The sequence below is a fragment of the Microtus pennsylvanicus genome, chromosome 15 (assembly GCF_037038515.1).
Source record: "Microtus pennsylvanicus isolate mMicPen1 chromosome 15, mMicPen1.hap1, whole genome shotgun sequence".
NCBI classification, from domain to species: Eukaryota; Metazoa; Chordata; class Mammalia; order Rodentia; family Cricetidae; genus Microtus; species Microtus pennsylvanicus.
Window position 1 is genome coordinate 34,905,642 of NC_134593.1, and position 15,748 is coordinate 34,921,389.

Here is a 15,748-nt window from a genome sequence, read left to right on the forward strand (position 1 = left end):
TTAACCACTGAGCCATATCTCTAGTTCAAGCTACAGATCTTTCATAGAGAATATTTGCAGTGCATATATGTAGGGGGGGGAAAGAGAATTACAAAATAGCCACTAGAATACCTTAGTAATAATTGTTTTCAAATAATTACACTGCTTCAGGGCAGCGTACCTGTTCCTCAAACACCTGCTGAGAACTGTGGTGCTTTTAACATGTCAAAGGTTTAAGGTATTTTTTACTTGAGTGGATACTCAAATTTAAGTGTGGAATAGTAACTCATTTCAAGGAATGAAGAGGAAGATCCTAACTTCAGAAAAGTATAGAGAAACTGGGCAGGCCATCCAGCAATCGAATTAAACATCAGTAATAAGTCAGTGATGTCATCAACCGCTGGTGAGCGCCAAGGGGCTTATCCTTTTTGATGTTTGTCAGCAAACAAAACAAAATTGGTGTAGGGTTCTGTCACTAGAGTCCCAGCACTTAGGAAACGGAGGCAGGAGAGTTGTAAAAGCCACAAGACATCTCAGGAAAACGGAAGCAGGAGAGTTGTAAAAGCCACAAGACATCTCAGGAAACGGAAGCAGGAGAGTTGTAAAAACCACAAGAAATCTCAGGAAACAGAGGCAGGACAATTGTAAAAGCCATATAAAAATCTTCGGATTGATAAGACCTAAGTAAGATCAGACTTTTAAAAAATATAACATTTGGCTACTACAGGGTCAGTTTCTTTCTTTAGACCTTGGAAGAGTTCATGTTCTATGGTCATTTCCACAGTGAAGGAACAGACTGCATGCTAGCATTCATAATGCGCATATAGGACCTGCATATTTTCCTTTCTCCTTATTAATATGCAAGGTAAGTTCATTGTCTAGCTTGAAATCAAGGAATAGTTGAGACATTGTTAATGCATCAGCTAACATTTGGTAATGTGGATGGTAGGTGTGTCTTCACCCCTCTTACATACCTATGTGGAGGAGGTGCACAGCCAGTATTCACATACAAAGATACTTAGATTTCCTCGTTTGGGCTTTTTCATGTTTTGGTTTCCCTAGGCTGGCTCGATGAGGATTGCTGGCTCAGTCTTGAAGCGTTCATATTGGTTGTGGGTTGAATTGATTTGTTGAATAGACAAGCTGTCTTCAGTCCAGCTTTGTTTTATGGCTTGTCTGGTTCAGTGCTAATGTTTTAGAGCTGCCAGAAATGAATGTAATAGTGGTGTCCTGGGGCTACAGAGGCTCTCTGGGCTGCCATCAAACCTTCACCTCCGCAGCCTCTTCAGGACTTGCCGTGTTCTCCTGTTGGCTTGTTGAACTGAGTTCTTAGAAGCTTTGGTTAGCTTCATTTACGTGAACTCCGTGACTTAGATGTTTGGTTTATTTAAATGTTAAACAATGAAAAAGTCAAATTTTTTATGTATTCCTAAATCTAATTTTCAGAGTTAACGATTTTGGCCCAATAACACTCAATGAGTGTTTTGGCTTTTCTGCTACCTGTAATAGCAGAGACTGTAAATTAATTTAATTTAGGAAAGGGCCAAATTCCATAACCCACAAAACATGGTAAGTTAGTTAGGCTGTGTACAGTTACATTTGTCTCTTTGCTTCCCCTGGAGAGTTCTCAATTCCCAGCAACCACATATGGCTCACAACCATCTGTAATGAGATCTGGTGCCCTCTTCTGGCATGTAGGCATACTTGCAGGCAGAACACTGTATACATAATAGACAAATAAATCTTTTTTTAAAAATTTAAAACAAAGTTTTTAGCCCTCCTAGAATCTTTGTCTGTGGCAGGAAAGATGGAAGAGGTCGTCAGAAATGGCTTGTCTCCCTTGCAGGTGAGAAGTCGCTCTGGGCCACTCTCTTTGAATCATTGTTCTTTCCCCTCTGTTGTAGAGTCTGATAAGGAAGAGAAGCCGCAGAGGACTGTGGTTCCTAAGGAGGTGACACCTGCACTGTGTTCGCTGATGAGCAGCTACGGCAGTGTTTCCGGGTCAGACAGTGAACCAGAAGGTAAGGCGGGGTGACGCTCCTTGTTGCTTTTGCCTTTGGTTCATGCCGGGCGATGGTAGCATCCAGCATGCAACACACTGTCCCATTTCAGGCCCTTGTCATGTCTGTAACACCTCTGATAGCGGAATAGAGGTCCCAGCACTCAGGAAGATCAGAAGTTTATGGTCATCCTCAGCTTAGGGCCAGCCTGGGCTATATGAAACCTGGTCCCAAAAAATAATGAAATGAAATAAAATAAAATTGAAGTCTGTTTGGCACAGTGCTGTTTATAGAACACGTTTGTGTAAGTTGTCTCACTTGGAATGCATAGTGGCCCTGCACTTGTGTTTATCTGTGTGTATTGTGCATGCCTGTAGGTATATGCACGTGCAGCGTGTGCAGAGGCCAAAGGTCCATATTGGATGTCTTTCTAGATTGTTCCCCACCTTTTTGAGATAGGATCTCACACTGAACCCAGAGCTTACTGAGGTTACAGATGCATGCCACCACCCCCTCCCTGCTTTTTCCTGAAGGTCAGAGGTCAGGTCCTCAGGCTTGTGTGGCAGGCTCTTGACTCCTGAGCCGTCTTTCCAGTCCTCATCTGTTTGATTTAAAGGATTGAAGAAATGAACTCTTTCACGATTCAGTGTGAGAAGTTAGCAATGCCCAGGAGACATGTTTTACTTTCCAGATAGTGTGTGTGGCTTTGTTGTGATAAGCCAGTTTACCTCCTGCAGCCTCTCTTTTAGGGCCACATACTTGAGTTGTGATGGGCTAGCAATCTGATAGAGTGTAGTTTTAAATCCAGGATTCACACCAATAATGTAGTATATACTTAGTGAATAAACCAATGTCCTATAGTTGGCCAAACCTGGTCCTGCTTGGTAATTGTGTGTAGGCCTTTCCTACTGTGAGAGTTGGTGTGTTTGTGACGGAGAAGGTGTGATCAAAGTCGGAGCTGGGGTTAGGAGTAAGAGATAAAGTGTTTGTGTATAACGAAGGGAATGTAACTGGATGAAGTTAGCAGTCTCTCAGATGACAGTGTTTGTGTACTTGGAGGATGTGGACTAAGGAAGAGCTGGGCTTCGATACAAAACTTGGTGTTTATGTGTCTGTCTGTGACATGGGAATGTTTTTGCCGTTAGGGCTATGGGCTCGTCTGGCAGTTAAAAGCTACTTGGATTTTGAAATGTAAGCTACTTTGGCTTTATCTGCGGATCCCTTCACAGGTGGCTGCCTTCTTTTACCTTTAAGAAAAACAGTATTTGTTTCTTACTCTTGTTTCCCATATACTGATAGGTAGATGGAGTTATTCTTTAAACGCATATTATATTTCCTCCCTATCAGTTGTATTTATAACATGATAAGGAGAAAAGCTATTAACAGGTTAATGAATCCCACAGAAACAAGGCGGACTAAGCTCTCTTCTTCCCTCTGGAGATGAAGCATTTGATAAGTACTCCCGCCTACTCTGGTCTTCAGTTTGAGGTGCCGCCATTTTTAAATTGGAAGGAAGAAAAGAAACTAAAAGTCTTTGAAATCTCACACCTTCTCTTTCTGGGGCATCAGGTTTGGAGAGGATAAGTTTGTTAGCATAGTGTGTGGCAGAACTTATGTGAAAATGTAGGTTTGGGGACTTGGTAATGGGAAGAAGCCAACTATGTTATTGCATTTGCTTGTAGCCCCTGGTTTGTGTCATTTGCTGTCTTCCTGAACAGGAAAGGGGTATGCAGCTTCTTTTATAGTAGCAGCAGATAAATACGTTTCAGATTTTTGTGTGAATTTAACTATTTAAATAGTCTCCTTGCCTTAAAGAGAACGCCTTTGCTTAGTACTCTTAGATCTTAAGAATTATTTTATTGTTTGAACTCAGCCTCATCAAGCCATCCAGTGGCTCCCCGATGTCTCACATTAACTGTCTTCTAGGCATGTTAAAGAGGGCTGGCTCCCCAAGTGAGACTGAAGCAGTGGAGAGGGTGTGCCTGGATCCAGGACTGCCAGAATTGTGAATAAGGAGTGTTTTAAGTGGTTCGCTCTGATGATTTTCCTGTCTTCATACAGCTTCCTTGACTCAGCTATGATTAGAACCCCAAACTGAGAACTGGTTTAAAATGCCACAAACCGATGAATTTAACTTAAAAGGATAGTGTAGCCGTATTTAGAACTGATTTGAATTGGTGGACATTATATTAATATATGACAATTAGTGGACAGATGTTAAGAGAAAGTATAAATGGTTCGTTGTCCTTAGTCCTTAGAAATTCGACTGTGTAAGCTCTGACTCACCTGCCTGTCGTCCTTGGCTGAGTGACGACAGTTGAAGGTTGAGGAACGATGGGGAATGGTGCTGCAGCTCTCACTGCTGCGCCCGTGGTGCTCACTGTCGGCTGCAGGGCTCCCAGCTGTTCTGTTTATGGTCACAGTTCTCTGCTTCCTCTTTCCCTCATCACTGAAGAAGCAAGTCATCCCACCACCCACCTGCATCCATCCTGAAGCTCCTTAGGGGCTGCCAGCCATCTGTCCCTCGGGAGTGTACAGGAAGATGTAGATTTCAAGAATTGTACCTGTCGTGTGCCGGGAAGGGGGGGGGGGGCGTATCCTAGAGTAGCACTCAGAAGTATTGCTTGGCTTTTAAATAGTAGGGTTCTACCTAGTTTCCTGTTCATTAGTTTTATTTCATTCCATTTGAGTCAAAAATGTAACCTACATGCTTTTAGGTTTGGGGTTTTTTGTTTTATTTTGTTTCCAATTTACTGAGCCATCCTCATGGCCCAACCCTAGCCAGTGAACTTGACAAGAATACACACTGGATAGAATGTTCTTTAGCTGTCTTTAGTGTTGGTGGTGGACCTCTGCATCTCCACTCATCTTCTGTCTGTTTTACTGAGAGTTGGAGCTTCCTCCTCTAATGATAGATTTGTATATTTATTCTTTGTTTTTAACTCTGTGTGTGTGTGCACGCGCGTGCACACACATAAACTCACAGAGGACAGAAACCAGTTTGCAGAGGTCAGTTCTCCCCTTCCACCATGTTGGGCCCAGGGACTGAACTTAGGTCCTGAACTCAGCCTGAAGAGAAAGAGCTATTTTTGCTGGCCTATGTGTATTGCTTCTTTCGGTTTCTTTAAGTTTTGAGAAATCTTGTTTTGGAGCCAGTGAGATGGCTCAGTGGATAAAAGCGCTTACTAGCCAGCCTGAAGACCTGCTACGTGTTTACATACACGTGCACCCACGCACACACTCACACTTGTTTATAAAAGAGTTGATACTCTATAAGGTGTTTGCTTGTTTTTGCTCTTGTTTTGAGAGACAAGGCCTCACCATGCAGCCCAGGCTAAACCGGAACCAGCAGCTTCCCACCTGTCTTCAGTGCTGGGTGGACAGGTGTGGGGCATTGCACCTGGTGTGTTTCGTTCATGTTTGTCATGTCAACCCGATAGCACTTTAAGCTGTCCTTTATCCCCAGCAATAGTCCTTGTCCTGAGGTCTGCTGCTGGTTCTGGTGGGGCCGTGCAGCATCCTTCTGATGGGCAAGTGTGTTGTGTCTCTCCCATCCCCATCCTCTCTCTGTAATGTTTTACTTTGTGTGCACCGTCGTCAGTTGTGTGCTTCCTTGGTAGTTGAGAGATAAGGCTGGTTCGCAACATAAGGCAAAGAGTGCCTGCATTTTGGTTCATCGGTATAATCCACAGCTAGATCTTGTTCTTTTCCTGATCTGACCATTCTGTCTGTTACGTGAGGTGTCCAGGCCATTCATACACAGCTGTGCATTCTTGAGGTGTGTGGCGACGTGCTTCCATTTTCTCCCTTCCTTATTGCAGAGGCCATCGGCTGGCATCGCCTCCTCCCCTGCAGTTGTTTAAATAGTCGTTCTGTTTTCAAAGAGTCTTTGTGTTTGTGTGCATATTTCCTGTGCCTTGGTATTTGTTACTCGTTTGAGGAGTCCCAAGCTTTTTGGATGGGTGCTTTCTATACTCTTGAGGTGGTCTCCTTAATAATTGGTAAAGCACCTAGGTAGGGTGGAGCTTGCTGTAAAGTCTTTAGGTTTAAGTTACTGGGTAATCCCTGCCCCATCCCCCCAAAAAATTAAGTCAGGCATTGATGGTGGCACCTTTAATCCCAATGCTTGGGCTGCAGAGATAGGTGGATCTCTGTGAGTTCAACCAGCCTGGTCTACAGAGCTAGTTCTAGGACAGCCAGGGCTACACAGAGAAACCCTGTCTCAAAAAAAAAAACATTTAAAAAAAAGTTATTGGAGCCGGGCGGTGGTGGCACACACCTTTAATCGGGAGACAGAGGCAGGCAGATCTCTGTGAGTTCGAGGCCAGCCTGGTCTACAAAGGGAGTTCCAGGACAGGCTCCAAAGCTACAGAGAAACCCTGTCTCGGAAAACAAAACAAAACAAAAAAGTTATTAGGTAGCCAGTATTATGGCTGGGAGGATTCTTACACTTCTCTGGCTGTTTTTAAACTCTTTGATCTGGTTTTTCTTTTTATGTTTGTTGTCTGCACATGTAGAAATCCCCATCAAGACTCAAGTGGATGTTCTGCCAGAACCCCAGATTCCTCATAGCAGTCCTCCCAAGAGCCCACGACAAAGTGTCAAAACAACGGGTAGAACTGTCCCAAGAGCCAGGTGGGAGAGCCAGAGGCATGGGCTCAGGAAGGTAGCCCTGAAGAGGAAAAGGAGCCACTGCCACCCCTTATTTGAACCACGAACGCGTCACCCATACCTCCTGGAGATGGTGAGTACTGTTTCTTCACGCCGTCGTACCCGTACTTTCACTGTAACAGTGGGGTCACTGGGGTGCTCTATGTGTATAGTAAAGGTGGGGTCACTGAGGTGATCTGTGTGTGTGGTGAAGGTGGGGTCACTGGGGTGCTCTATGTGTATAGTAAAGGTGGGGTCACTGGGGTGCTCTGTGTGTGTGGTGAAGGTGGGGTCACTGGGGTGCTCTGTGTGTATAGTAAAGGTGGGGTCACTGGGATGTTCTGTGTGTATGTAGTGAAGGTGGGGTCACTGGGATGCTGTGTGTGTATGTAGTAAAGGTGGGGTCACTGGGGTGCTCTGTGTGTGTGGTGAAGGTGGGGTCACTGGGGTGCTCTATGTGTGTGGTGAAGGTGGGGTCACTGGGGTAATCTGTGTGTGTGGTGAAGGTGGGGTCACTGGGATGCTCTGTGTGTATGTAGTAAAGGTGGGGTCACTGGGGTGCTCTGTGTGTATAGTAAAGGTAGGGCACTGGGATGCTCTGTGTGTATGTAGGAAAGGTGGGGGTCACTGGGATGTTTTGTGTGTATGTAGTAAAGGTGGGGTCACTGGGATGTTGTGTGTGTATGTAGTAAAGGTGGGGTCACTGGGATGCTCTGTGTGTATGTAGGAAAGGTGGGGGTCACTGGGGTGCTCTGTGTGTATAGTAAAGGTGGGGTCACTGGGGTGATCTGTGTATAGTAAAGGTGGGGTCACTGGGGTGCTCTGTGTGTATAGGAAAGGTGGGGTCACTGGGGTGCTCTGTGTGTATGTAGTAAAGGTGGGGTCACTGGGGTGCTCTGTGTATATAGTAAAGGTGGGGTCACTGGGGTGCTCTGTGTGTATAGTAAAGGTGGGGTCACTGGGGTGCTCTGTGTGTATAGTAAAGGTAGGGTCACTGGGGTGCTCTGTGTGAATAGTAAAGGTGGGGTCACTGGGATGCTCTGTGTGTATGTAGTAAAGGTTGGGTCACTGGGGTGCTGTGTGCTCGCGTGTTCCTTGGAGACGCATATGTGTGGATGTCTAACCTCTAAAGCTATGTTTGACATATAGGTGGTGTTCAGTACATGCAGAACAATTACAGGTTCCATCACTTCTTAACATTTAAGTATAGGTTTAACTATTGAAGAGGAGGTATGTGTTGAGGTTACATTTTCATTGGAAGCACAGCTAAATACAGTGGCGAGCTGAGGGAAAAGAAAATCATTTTCTGTTTTAAAAATGCATGTTGAGGGCTGCAGAGATGGCTCACAGTTTAGAGGATCCAGCTTCAGGTCCCAGCACCACATGCTGGCTGTCAACTGTGCATGACTCCCATTCCAGGGTATCTGATACTCCCTTCCAGGTTTACAGGCACCAGGTGCACATATATACATGCAGGCAAAACCCCCATACAGATAAAATAAAAATGAATGGATGGATGAATGAATCTTTTGAAATATATATATATATATATCTCTACACACACACACAAAATAGTGTCAAGACAAGTCTTGAAGTGTCCTGCCCCAAGTCGCCTTTGCCTTTTTCTGAGTGTGCCTCTATTTGTATCTGCCTTGGGCTTTCATGGCTTTACCAGCATCATGTATTCGAACATTTACTACACACTTGAAGCTTCAAGAAGGGAGCAGTGTGCCTTGCTTCTGAGAAATGGGGATGGTGCTATTCAGAGATCAGATCTTCTCCTGTCTAAAAGAAGCAGTTTTAGTGGCGCTAAAGTGAAGTCTTGCGGCTCAGGTGAGGCTTCTGCTGTAGCCAGTGTCCTGTCTGTCCTTCCTGTAAATCAGATCGCAGGTGTGCTCTGTGTGACTGCTCGGCACAGTCAGCTGCAGTTTCAGATGTCTGTTTGGATGCTGTTGAAGCACCAAGTGTGCCTCTGCTCTGCAGGACAGACCTCAGAGAGACATCCAAATGAAATTCTTTTTGGCAAATAACACGACTTCTTCGTTACGTACTTTTTCGGGATACCAGGGAATTGTAGCTTTCTTTCAGTTGTGATTAGAAAAATCAAGGAATGTGGAGGTGTTTTTACGTACTATTTTCAGCTCTTACTGTAGGTAACACACTTCGTTTTTACCATTTATAGACTTGGATTTGGGGGAATCCTCTTTAATATTTCTTTCTTTCTTTTGGTGTTTCGAGACAGGCTTTCTCCGTAGCTTTGGAGCCTGTCCTGGAACTAACTAGCTCTTATAGACCAGGCTGGGCTTGAACTCACAGAGATCCGACTGCCTTCACCTCCCGAGTGCTGGGATTAAATGCTTGTGCTACCATTGCCCAGCCCTCTCTATTATTTCTTACTGACTTTCTAAGAGTGTCTCTAAGTCAGTGGAGTCTTACATTGGCCAGGCTGCCGTGGAATTTCTGTGCTGAGTGGTGCTCTTGTCTCAAGGAACTGAGTGTGCAGGAGAGTACTCCTGCACCAGTGTGTGTGTGTGTGTGTGTGTGTATGTGTGTGGTACCTGCAATGTAGGGGAAAGGTCATGAGTTTTAAGTTCTGCTTTCCTGTTCTTTACTCTTTCTTCCTAGAGGAGCCCAAATGTGAACAAGGTAAATGGAAAAAGAAATTTGTATTTTGACAAATCTGTTCTGTTCTGTTTCTTTTAGGAGGGGACATGGTATTTTAAGTTGTGTTTCTTGGAAATTTTTTTAAACAGCTAATCTTTCTTTAATGTATGTTTTAGCTTCTCGCTCCAGACATTCGGCATGAAAGAAATGTGATTTTACAGTGTGTTCGGTACATCATCAAAAAAGACTTTTTTGGACTCAATATTAATTCTGTGAAAACTGAGGCTGAGTAGATGCCTTGTGGTTCCGCACGTGGAAGAGAAGCATGGAAGAGAGTGCCACCCTCCAGTAAGCAGAGTAAACCCACAGCTTTAAAGATCAGAGCAGTGGTAAAACTGTAAGCCTCATGGGATATCATGTTGGATTTTAAGTCTGTCCTTTGGCTTTATGTAAATAAATGCACAGCTGGTCTTTTTTTAAGGGTGTGTCTGTGTTATTGGGGTGGTAATCTGTAGATTTTGCTGTCTCAACTGCTGGCTCCAAAATAGAAGCACAGAGACTTAATACTGATATAAATGCTCAGCCCATGGCTCAGGCTTGTTCCTAGCCAACTCTTACGTTTGGATTAACCCTTGTTTCTTACCTACCCTCTACCCTGTGGCTCATGGCTGTCTCCTGACACCACCCTTCCTTTATCCCATCATTCTCAGTTTGGCGTTTCCACCTAACTTTATCCTGCCTAACTATTGGCCAGTCAGCTTATTTATTGAACCGATGATAGCGACATTCACACAGTGTACAGAAGGATTATTCCACAGCAGTGACCATGCAGGGCGCCTTAGCTTTCCGTTCACGACCTCTTTTCCCAAGGAATGTTTGTGTGACCTCAGACCTACAAACGTATACAAGACAGGTATACAAGTCAAAGATAGAAAAACACAAAGGAAATTAATTTAAAACAGTTTTTTGGTGTGTATATAATTTCATCATTCATTAGAGAGAAATGAACTTGCATATTAATGAGGTGGGTATGTCTGTTTTTATATAAGAATTACATCTTGGCTGAATATTTTCCGCACGATGCATAACATCTTCATCGTTTTCCAGAGTTAATTGATATTTTGATTTTGTAATTGTTAATGCTGAAAATGCTACTTTGCATAAGTATGTAGAACAAAATGACAAAATTATGTAGAGTGCCATTTCAGAAATTGTTGGGAATTCAGTCTTACTCTCAAGCTAGAATCCTTGTAAGGATTTTTATGAAGCTCAAATCAGCAATGCAAACAGCAGTTTTTAAAATCAAACGCCATGCGATCTAATGATATACTAATTTGATACGAACTTGTGGAACATAGCAGCAGAAATATATCAAATGTCTTTGTTTTCTGTAACCAAACCGTAGGAGCAGGAAAGTGTATGCATAGTGAGAGGCAATGCAGTTCACAACCCCACGGCCATCTGCAATCTGAGCTGAGGTTGAAGGTGGCAATTATTATGGTATGATGGTGAGGACTGTGCAAGATGTGTGTTCAGGGTTAAAACCACAGTGAGGTCACACAATGCAGCGCTGGCATGTGCAGCCAGACACTGCATTCATTGCATGTGGGATTTTGAAACAGTTTCTGGTCCTTTGTACCTTTCCCAGCTGCCCCACTCAGTTGCGTACACCCACGGTTGAGGGAAGAACTGAAGGGTAGTAACAGGCAACACTTTTTTAAATGCTAATTTAGTCAGACATAATTAGGGAGATATATTTTGTTTTGTTGCAAAAGAGAATTTTTGGTTGGTTGGTTGGTTGACTTTTTGAGTGGGGTTTCTCTGTGTAACTACTCTGGCTGTCTTGTAGACCAGGCTGGCCTAGAACCTACAGAGATCCACCTTCCTCTGCTTTCTGTGTGCTGGGCTTTCTGTGTGCTCGGCTGAAAGTTGTTTTTAATAGTGGCAAAATGGCTTAGTAGGTAAAACACCCTGTCACACAGGCCCGAAGCCCTGAGTTCTGTCTCTAGAGCCTACACAAAAATAGGGAGGAAAACCAACTCCAGGCTTGTCTTCTTGACCTTCATTATTGTTCTGTCTCTCACACACACACAATAATAAAAATTCAAAAATAAACATCAAGTTAATATAATCAGGAAGTCTATGAATTAAAAAAAATTTTCTATCAGTTCCACTTCCAGAGCTTAGGTATTGAAAGTTAGAAAACCATAATGATGGTCTAAATGAAAAACTGCTGAAAAAGAGAAACAGATCACAGAAAGGTGATTCCAACAAGAGGGCGCCAGATCTCAGTACAGATGGTTGTGAGCCACCATGTGGTTGCTAGGAATTGAACTCAGGACCTCTGGAAGAATAGTCAGAGTTCTTAATCTCTGAGCCATCTCTCCAGCTCCATGAAATGCTTCTTAAAAGGTTCAAAATCATACTGGCGTTTTTCTAACATGCTGTTGGAAACTATGTATAAGCCAGGATGGTGGCACATGCCTAACTCCAGCACGGGCAGAGGCAGGCCCATCTCTCTGAGTTCAGAGTCCAGCCTGCTCTACAAAGTGAGTTCCAGGACAGCCAAGGCTACACAGAAAACCCTTCTCAAAAACCTTTCTTTCTTTCTTCCTTCCTTCCTTTCTTTCTTTCTTTCTTTCTTTCTTTCTTTCTTTCTTTCTTTCTTTCTTTCTTTCTTTAATATTTATTTACTTATTATGTATACAGCATTTCTTCCATGTATGCCTGCAGGCCAGAAGAGGGCACCAGACCCCATTACAGATGGTTGTGAGCCATCATATGGTTGCTGGGAATTGAACTCAGGACCTTTGGAAGAGCAGGCAATGCTCTTAACCTCTGAGCCTCAAAAACCTCTTTCAAGATACACTATGAGGAGATGGGAGTGTTCATCTCTTTCAGGATACACAATTAAGATTTATTTTCTAGGAGGTACTGGAGAGATGGCTCAGTGGTTAAGAGCACTGACTTCTCTTCCTGAGGTCCTGAGTTCAATTCCCAGCAACCACATGGTGGCTCACAGCCATCTGTAATGAGATCTGGCGCCCTCTTGTGGTTTGCAGGCAGAACACTATATACATAATAATTTTTTTTAAAAAAAGGTTTATTTTTCAAGTGAGCTTTTAAGATTTTAATTTTTTTTTTTAGTGTTCCTTCAAAGTAATGACTTCTCCTGTGACATTTTATTTGCTATTCCGACTTTCCTAGTCCCACCTGCCCCCAAATAGCACCCTCCTCATTACATAGCACATTTTTCTTCTCTCTTGTTCCCCTGTAAATGTTTTAAGGTAAATGAAGGCTGCTGAGCTGGTGTCTTGTGAGCCAACTATTACATGTAGCTTTCTACCTTTTTATTTTATGTGCATAGCTGTTCCACCTGTAACTGTATCTGTGTATCATGCTTGTGCGTGGTGGCTGTGAAAGCCAGAAGAGGTCTTAGGTACCCTGCCTGGGACTGGAGTTGGAGGAAGGTTGTGAGCTGCCATGTGGGTGCTGGGAATTGAACCCAGGTCCTCTAGGAGAACAACGCTCTTAACCACTGAGCCACCTCTACAGCCCTCCCTTCTACCTTTTTGATGGATAACTGAAAGGCTAGGATTCTGAAGAAAAAAAAAATCCTGTTACTACAGTTGAAAAATCTACTTTTATGTGAAGTTGCATTGAAGTTTGTGGATCTTAACTTGCAAAGCAGAAGGGAAAGCCCCTTGTGTTGGTCCTGACCTATCTCTAGGACGCTGTAATGCCTGACTGGGAACACTGGTGATACCGCAGATTCCAGTTACAGATTCGGGATCAGCCATTGTTTCCCAGCCTGTTTGACTGGCTCATCCACGTTTGCAGCTAACTTTACCTTCGAAAAGCTAATCTGCCCAGTTCAGCACCTAGTTCAGCACATGTGATTCTGTTGAGCCTTCCTTCCCTGTGTCCCCCCTGTGCTTAAATCACAGTACAGAAGCACACAGGCCTTTCCTGACTTCAGGAAACTCATTAATTTATGTATATTCAGGGATGTGGTTCTCAGCCCAGTTCATCTTCCTGGGAAGAACTCAAATTAGAAACCAAGTTGATCCCTAAAGTACCGTGAGTGAGTGAGCAGTCTACCAGCGGTTAGCATGTGCATTCCTCAGGCTTAAAGTTCACGAATGAATTCCCAGATGCCTGCATTACTACACGGATCGCCGTATTTCAAAGGCTCTTAGCAGTCACTGTGAAACTGGGTAGAAAGCATTTTACTTTGGCCATTTCGTTTTTGTTTTGTTTCTGTTGTTGCTTTTTTGTTGTTCTTGTTTGTCTTTTGGAACAGTCTTGCTGTGCATCCTGGACCAGCCTGGAGCTCACAGAGCTGTTGCTGTCTCTGCTTCCCAAGTGCTGGGATGAAAGGTGTGCACCGCACTCGGCTCAGTTTGTTTTGTAACAGGTGTGGTTCAGACTGAAACCTCTCTTCTGAGCTCTGTCTTGACTATGTCTCACAGGTTTGCGATGTAGATTCTGTTGTCTGTTCCAAGGAGGATTACAAATTAGTGTCGTCACCCCTGTGTGTGTGTGTCTGTGTCTGTGTCTGTGTATCTGTGTAGTATGTGAATATGTATGTGTGACTGTATGACTGTGAGTGCTTGACTGCCTGGGGGGGTGGGGGGTGCTTGCTCAGTCACTCTCTGGAAATGACGTGGCCAGGATGTTCCTGTCTGCTGCACCGAGACACTGGTTTTACGGGGACGCCTGTGTCCACACCCAGCTTCTTATGTACATGGTAGAGATTTGAACTCTGGTCTTAATGCTTGTCCAGTAAGCCCTCTGACCCACCGGTCCATCTCCCCAGCCCAGTTACCTTTATTTTTAGCAAGAACTGTTTAAAAGTATGTTTGAAATTTACAAATGGGTAGAAGAATATAGTCTGTATGTTTTTCCTTTGTGGAGTAAATGGTAAATATTTGTGCTTTCCCAGTTTTGGGATACAAAGATTTTTGTATTTTGCTTGATAATTATTTGAGCCCATATTTCTGTAGTTTTGCACATTTTCTGAGAATATTGTATGAATTGACAAACTATACTTTTTATAACTATGAGCTTTTTTTTGTTTTGTTTTGTTGTTGTTTGCTTCTTTTTTCTTCACAGGGTTTCTCTGCATAGCCCTGGCTGTTCTGGAACTCACTGGAATACTCTTGTCATCAATATCTTTAATACTTTTTAACCTTTCCCCCCCTAATTAATATATTAAACAAAGTTATTTAGAGGGTATGAGAGTCTATGCCATGTGTGTGGATGCCTATGGAGGCAGAAAAAAATTGTCAGACCTCCACAGGAGTGGGGTTATGGGTGGTTGTGGGTGCTGGGGAAGGGCAGCTGAGCCATCATTCCAACCCGCAAGCAGCTTTCATCCGCTAGCATTAGCTGAAATTCTTGAAACGTTTAAGTCATCCCCTACCATCTTGGCTGTGTTTTTTCTGTCTCATGCTTCTCTGTTTTACCCCCTTGTTCTTTTGCCCACGTTGAGATGTACCCACGTCAGTCACCAGAGCTTACCCGAAGCACAGCCTGCATTCTAATGGAGCTTGGGCAGACTTCACAGCCAGGTTAGATGGATAGGGGCTCCCCTGTCACCTTCATAGGGCCTCAGCCGCAGAGAGCATCTGGAAGTCGGTGGTGGGCTTCAATCAGCTTGGCTGTTTGCTCTGTTGTGTGCAGCCTTCTTTGGCCTGCACCCGGGGATTGTGAGAGCGGCTTCATTTCGTACACCAAGGGTATTGTGCTTCTTGGCCAGTTTATTCAGCGCCTTCTTGACCTTGGCACTTGCTGGTCCCTAGGACCCACGGGAGAACATGTGGCAGGCTGTGGACAAGGCTTCCAGGACCCCAGAAGCCCTTGTCCTTCTCAAAGTGGATCTGCAGTTTACTTCCCTAAGGCCCTGACTCCTGTTCTGGTTCCTGGACTGGTTTCCTGTGGCCTCCTGCAAGGTTGAGAGGCCTGACTCACACCACCGTTGCTGGAAAGAGCATGTTTCGATTCCAGGATTTTCTTGGAATGCTCAGGTATTGCTTTTTCTTGTTTTTATTGGGGATTTGCCTGAGTTTTATTGGATATGTATATATTGACAAACGTCTATTGTAGTCCTGGCTGGCCTCAAACCCACTAGGTGGCTAAGGCTGGTCCTCCGGCTTCCACCTCTCAAGGGCTGGGATCACAGCTAGCACTTACTGCTAGACACTTGCTTGTCTGCTGGTTATCTTTTCTTAGTATTTACTCCGTTCCCACAGCCATCCATCCACTTCAGATTTTCATCTTGACCTCTTCTGGTGTACTCCCGAGATTTTAGTTTAAGGTTAATCTGTTATTTTGTTTGTTTTTGAGACAGGTTTTTCTATGTAGCCCTGGCTGCCCTGGGACTTGACATATAGACCAGGCTGGTCTCAAACTCAGAAATATGCCTGCCTCTGCCTCCCAAATTACGGGAGTAAAAGCATACACCAGCAATCTCTTACCTTTGGAGTGTTATAATTTGCAAAACTATTTACTGA

At 44.0% G+C, this 15,748-nt stretch overlaps 1 protein-coding gene across 1 annotated transcript in view; it reads left to right on the forward strand.

The window, feature by feature from the left end:
- The window catches only part of Nufip1 (nuclear FMR1 interacting protein 1), a 30,038-nt gene extending 18,713 nt beyond the window's left edge, over positions 1-11,325 (forward strand). The window contains exons 8-10 of the mRNA XM_075948921.1: positions 1,884-2,000; positions 6,497-6,723; positions 9,410-11,325. Of these exons, the coding sequence (XP_075805036.1) occupies positions 1,884-2,000; positions 6,497-6,723; positions 9,410-9,526 (461 nt within the window). The 3' untranslated portion in view covers positions 9,527-11,325. The remainder of the gene's footprint in view (positions 1-1,883; positions 2,001-6,496; positions 6,724-9,409) is intronic.
- Positions 11,326-15,748: the final 4,423 nt, after the last annotated feature.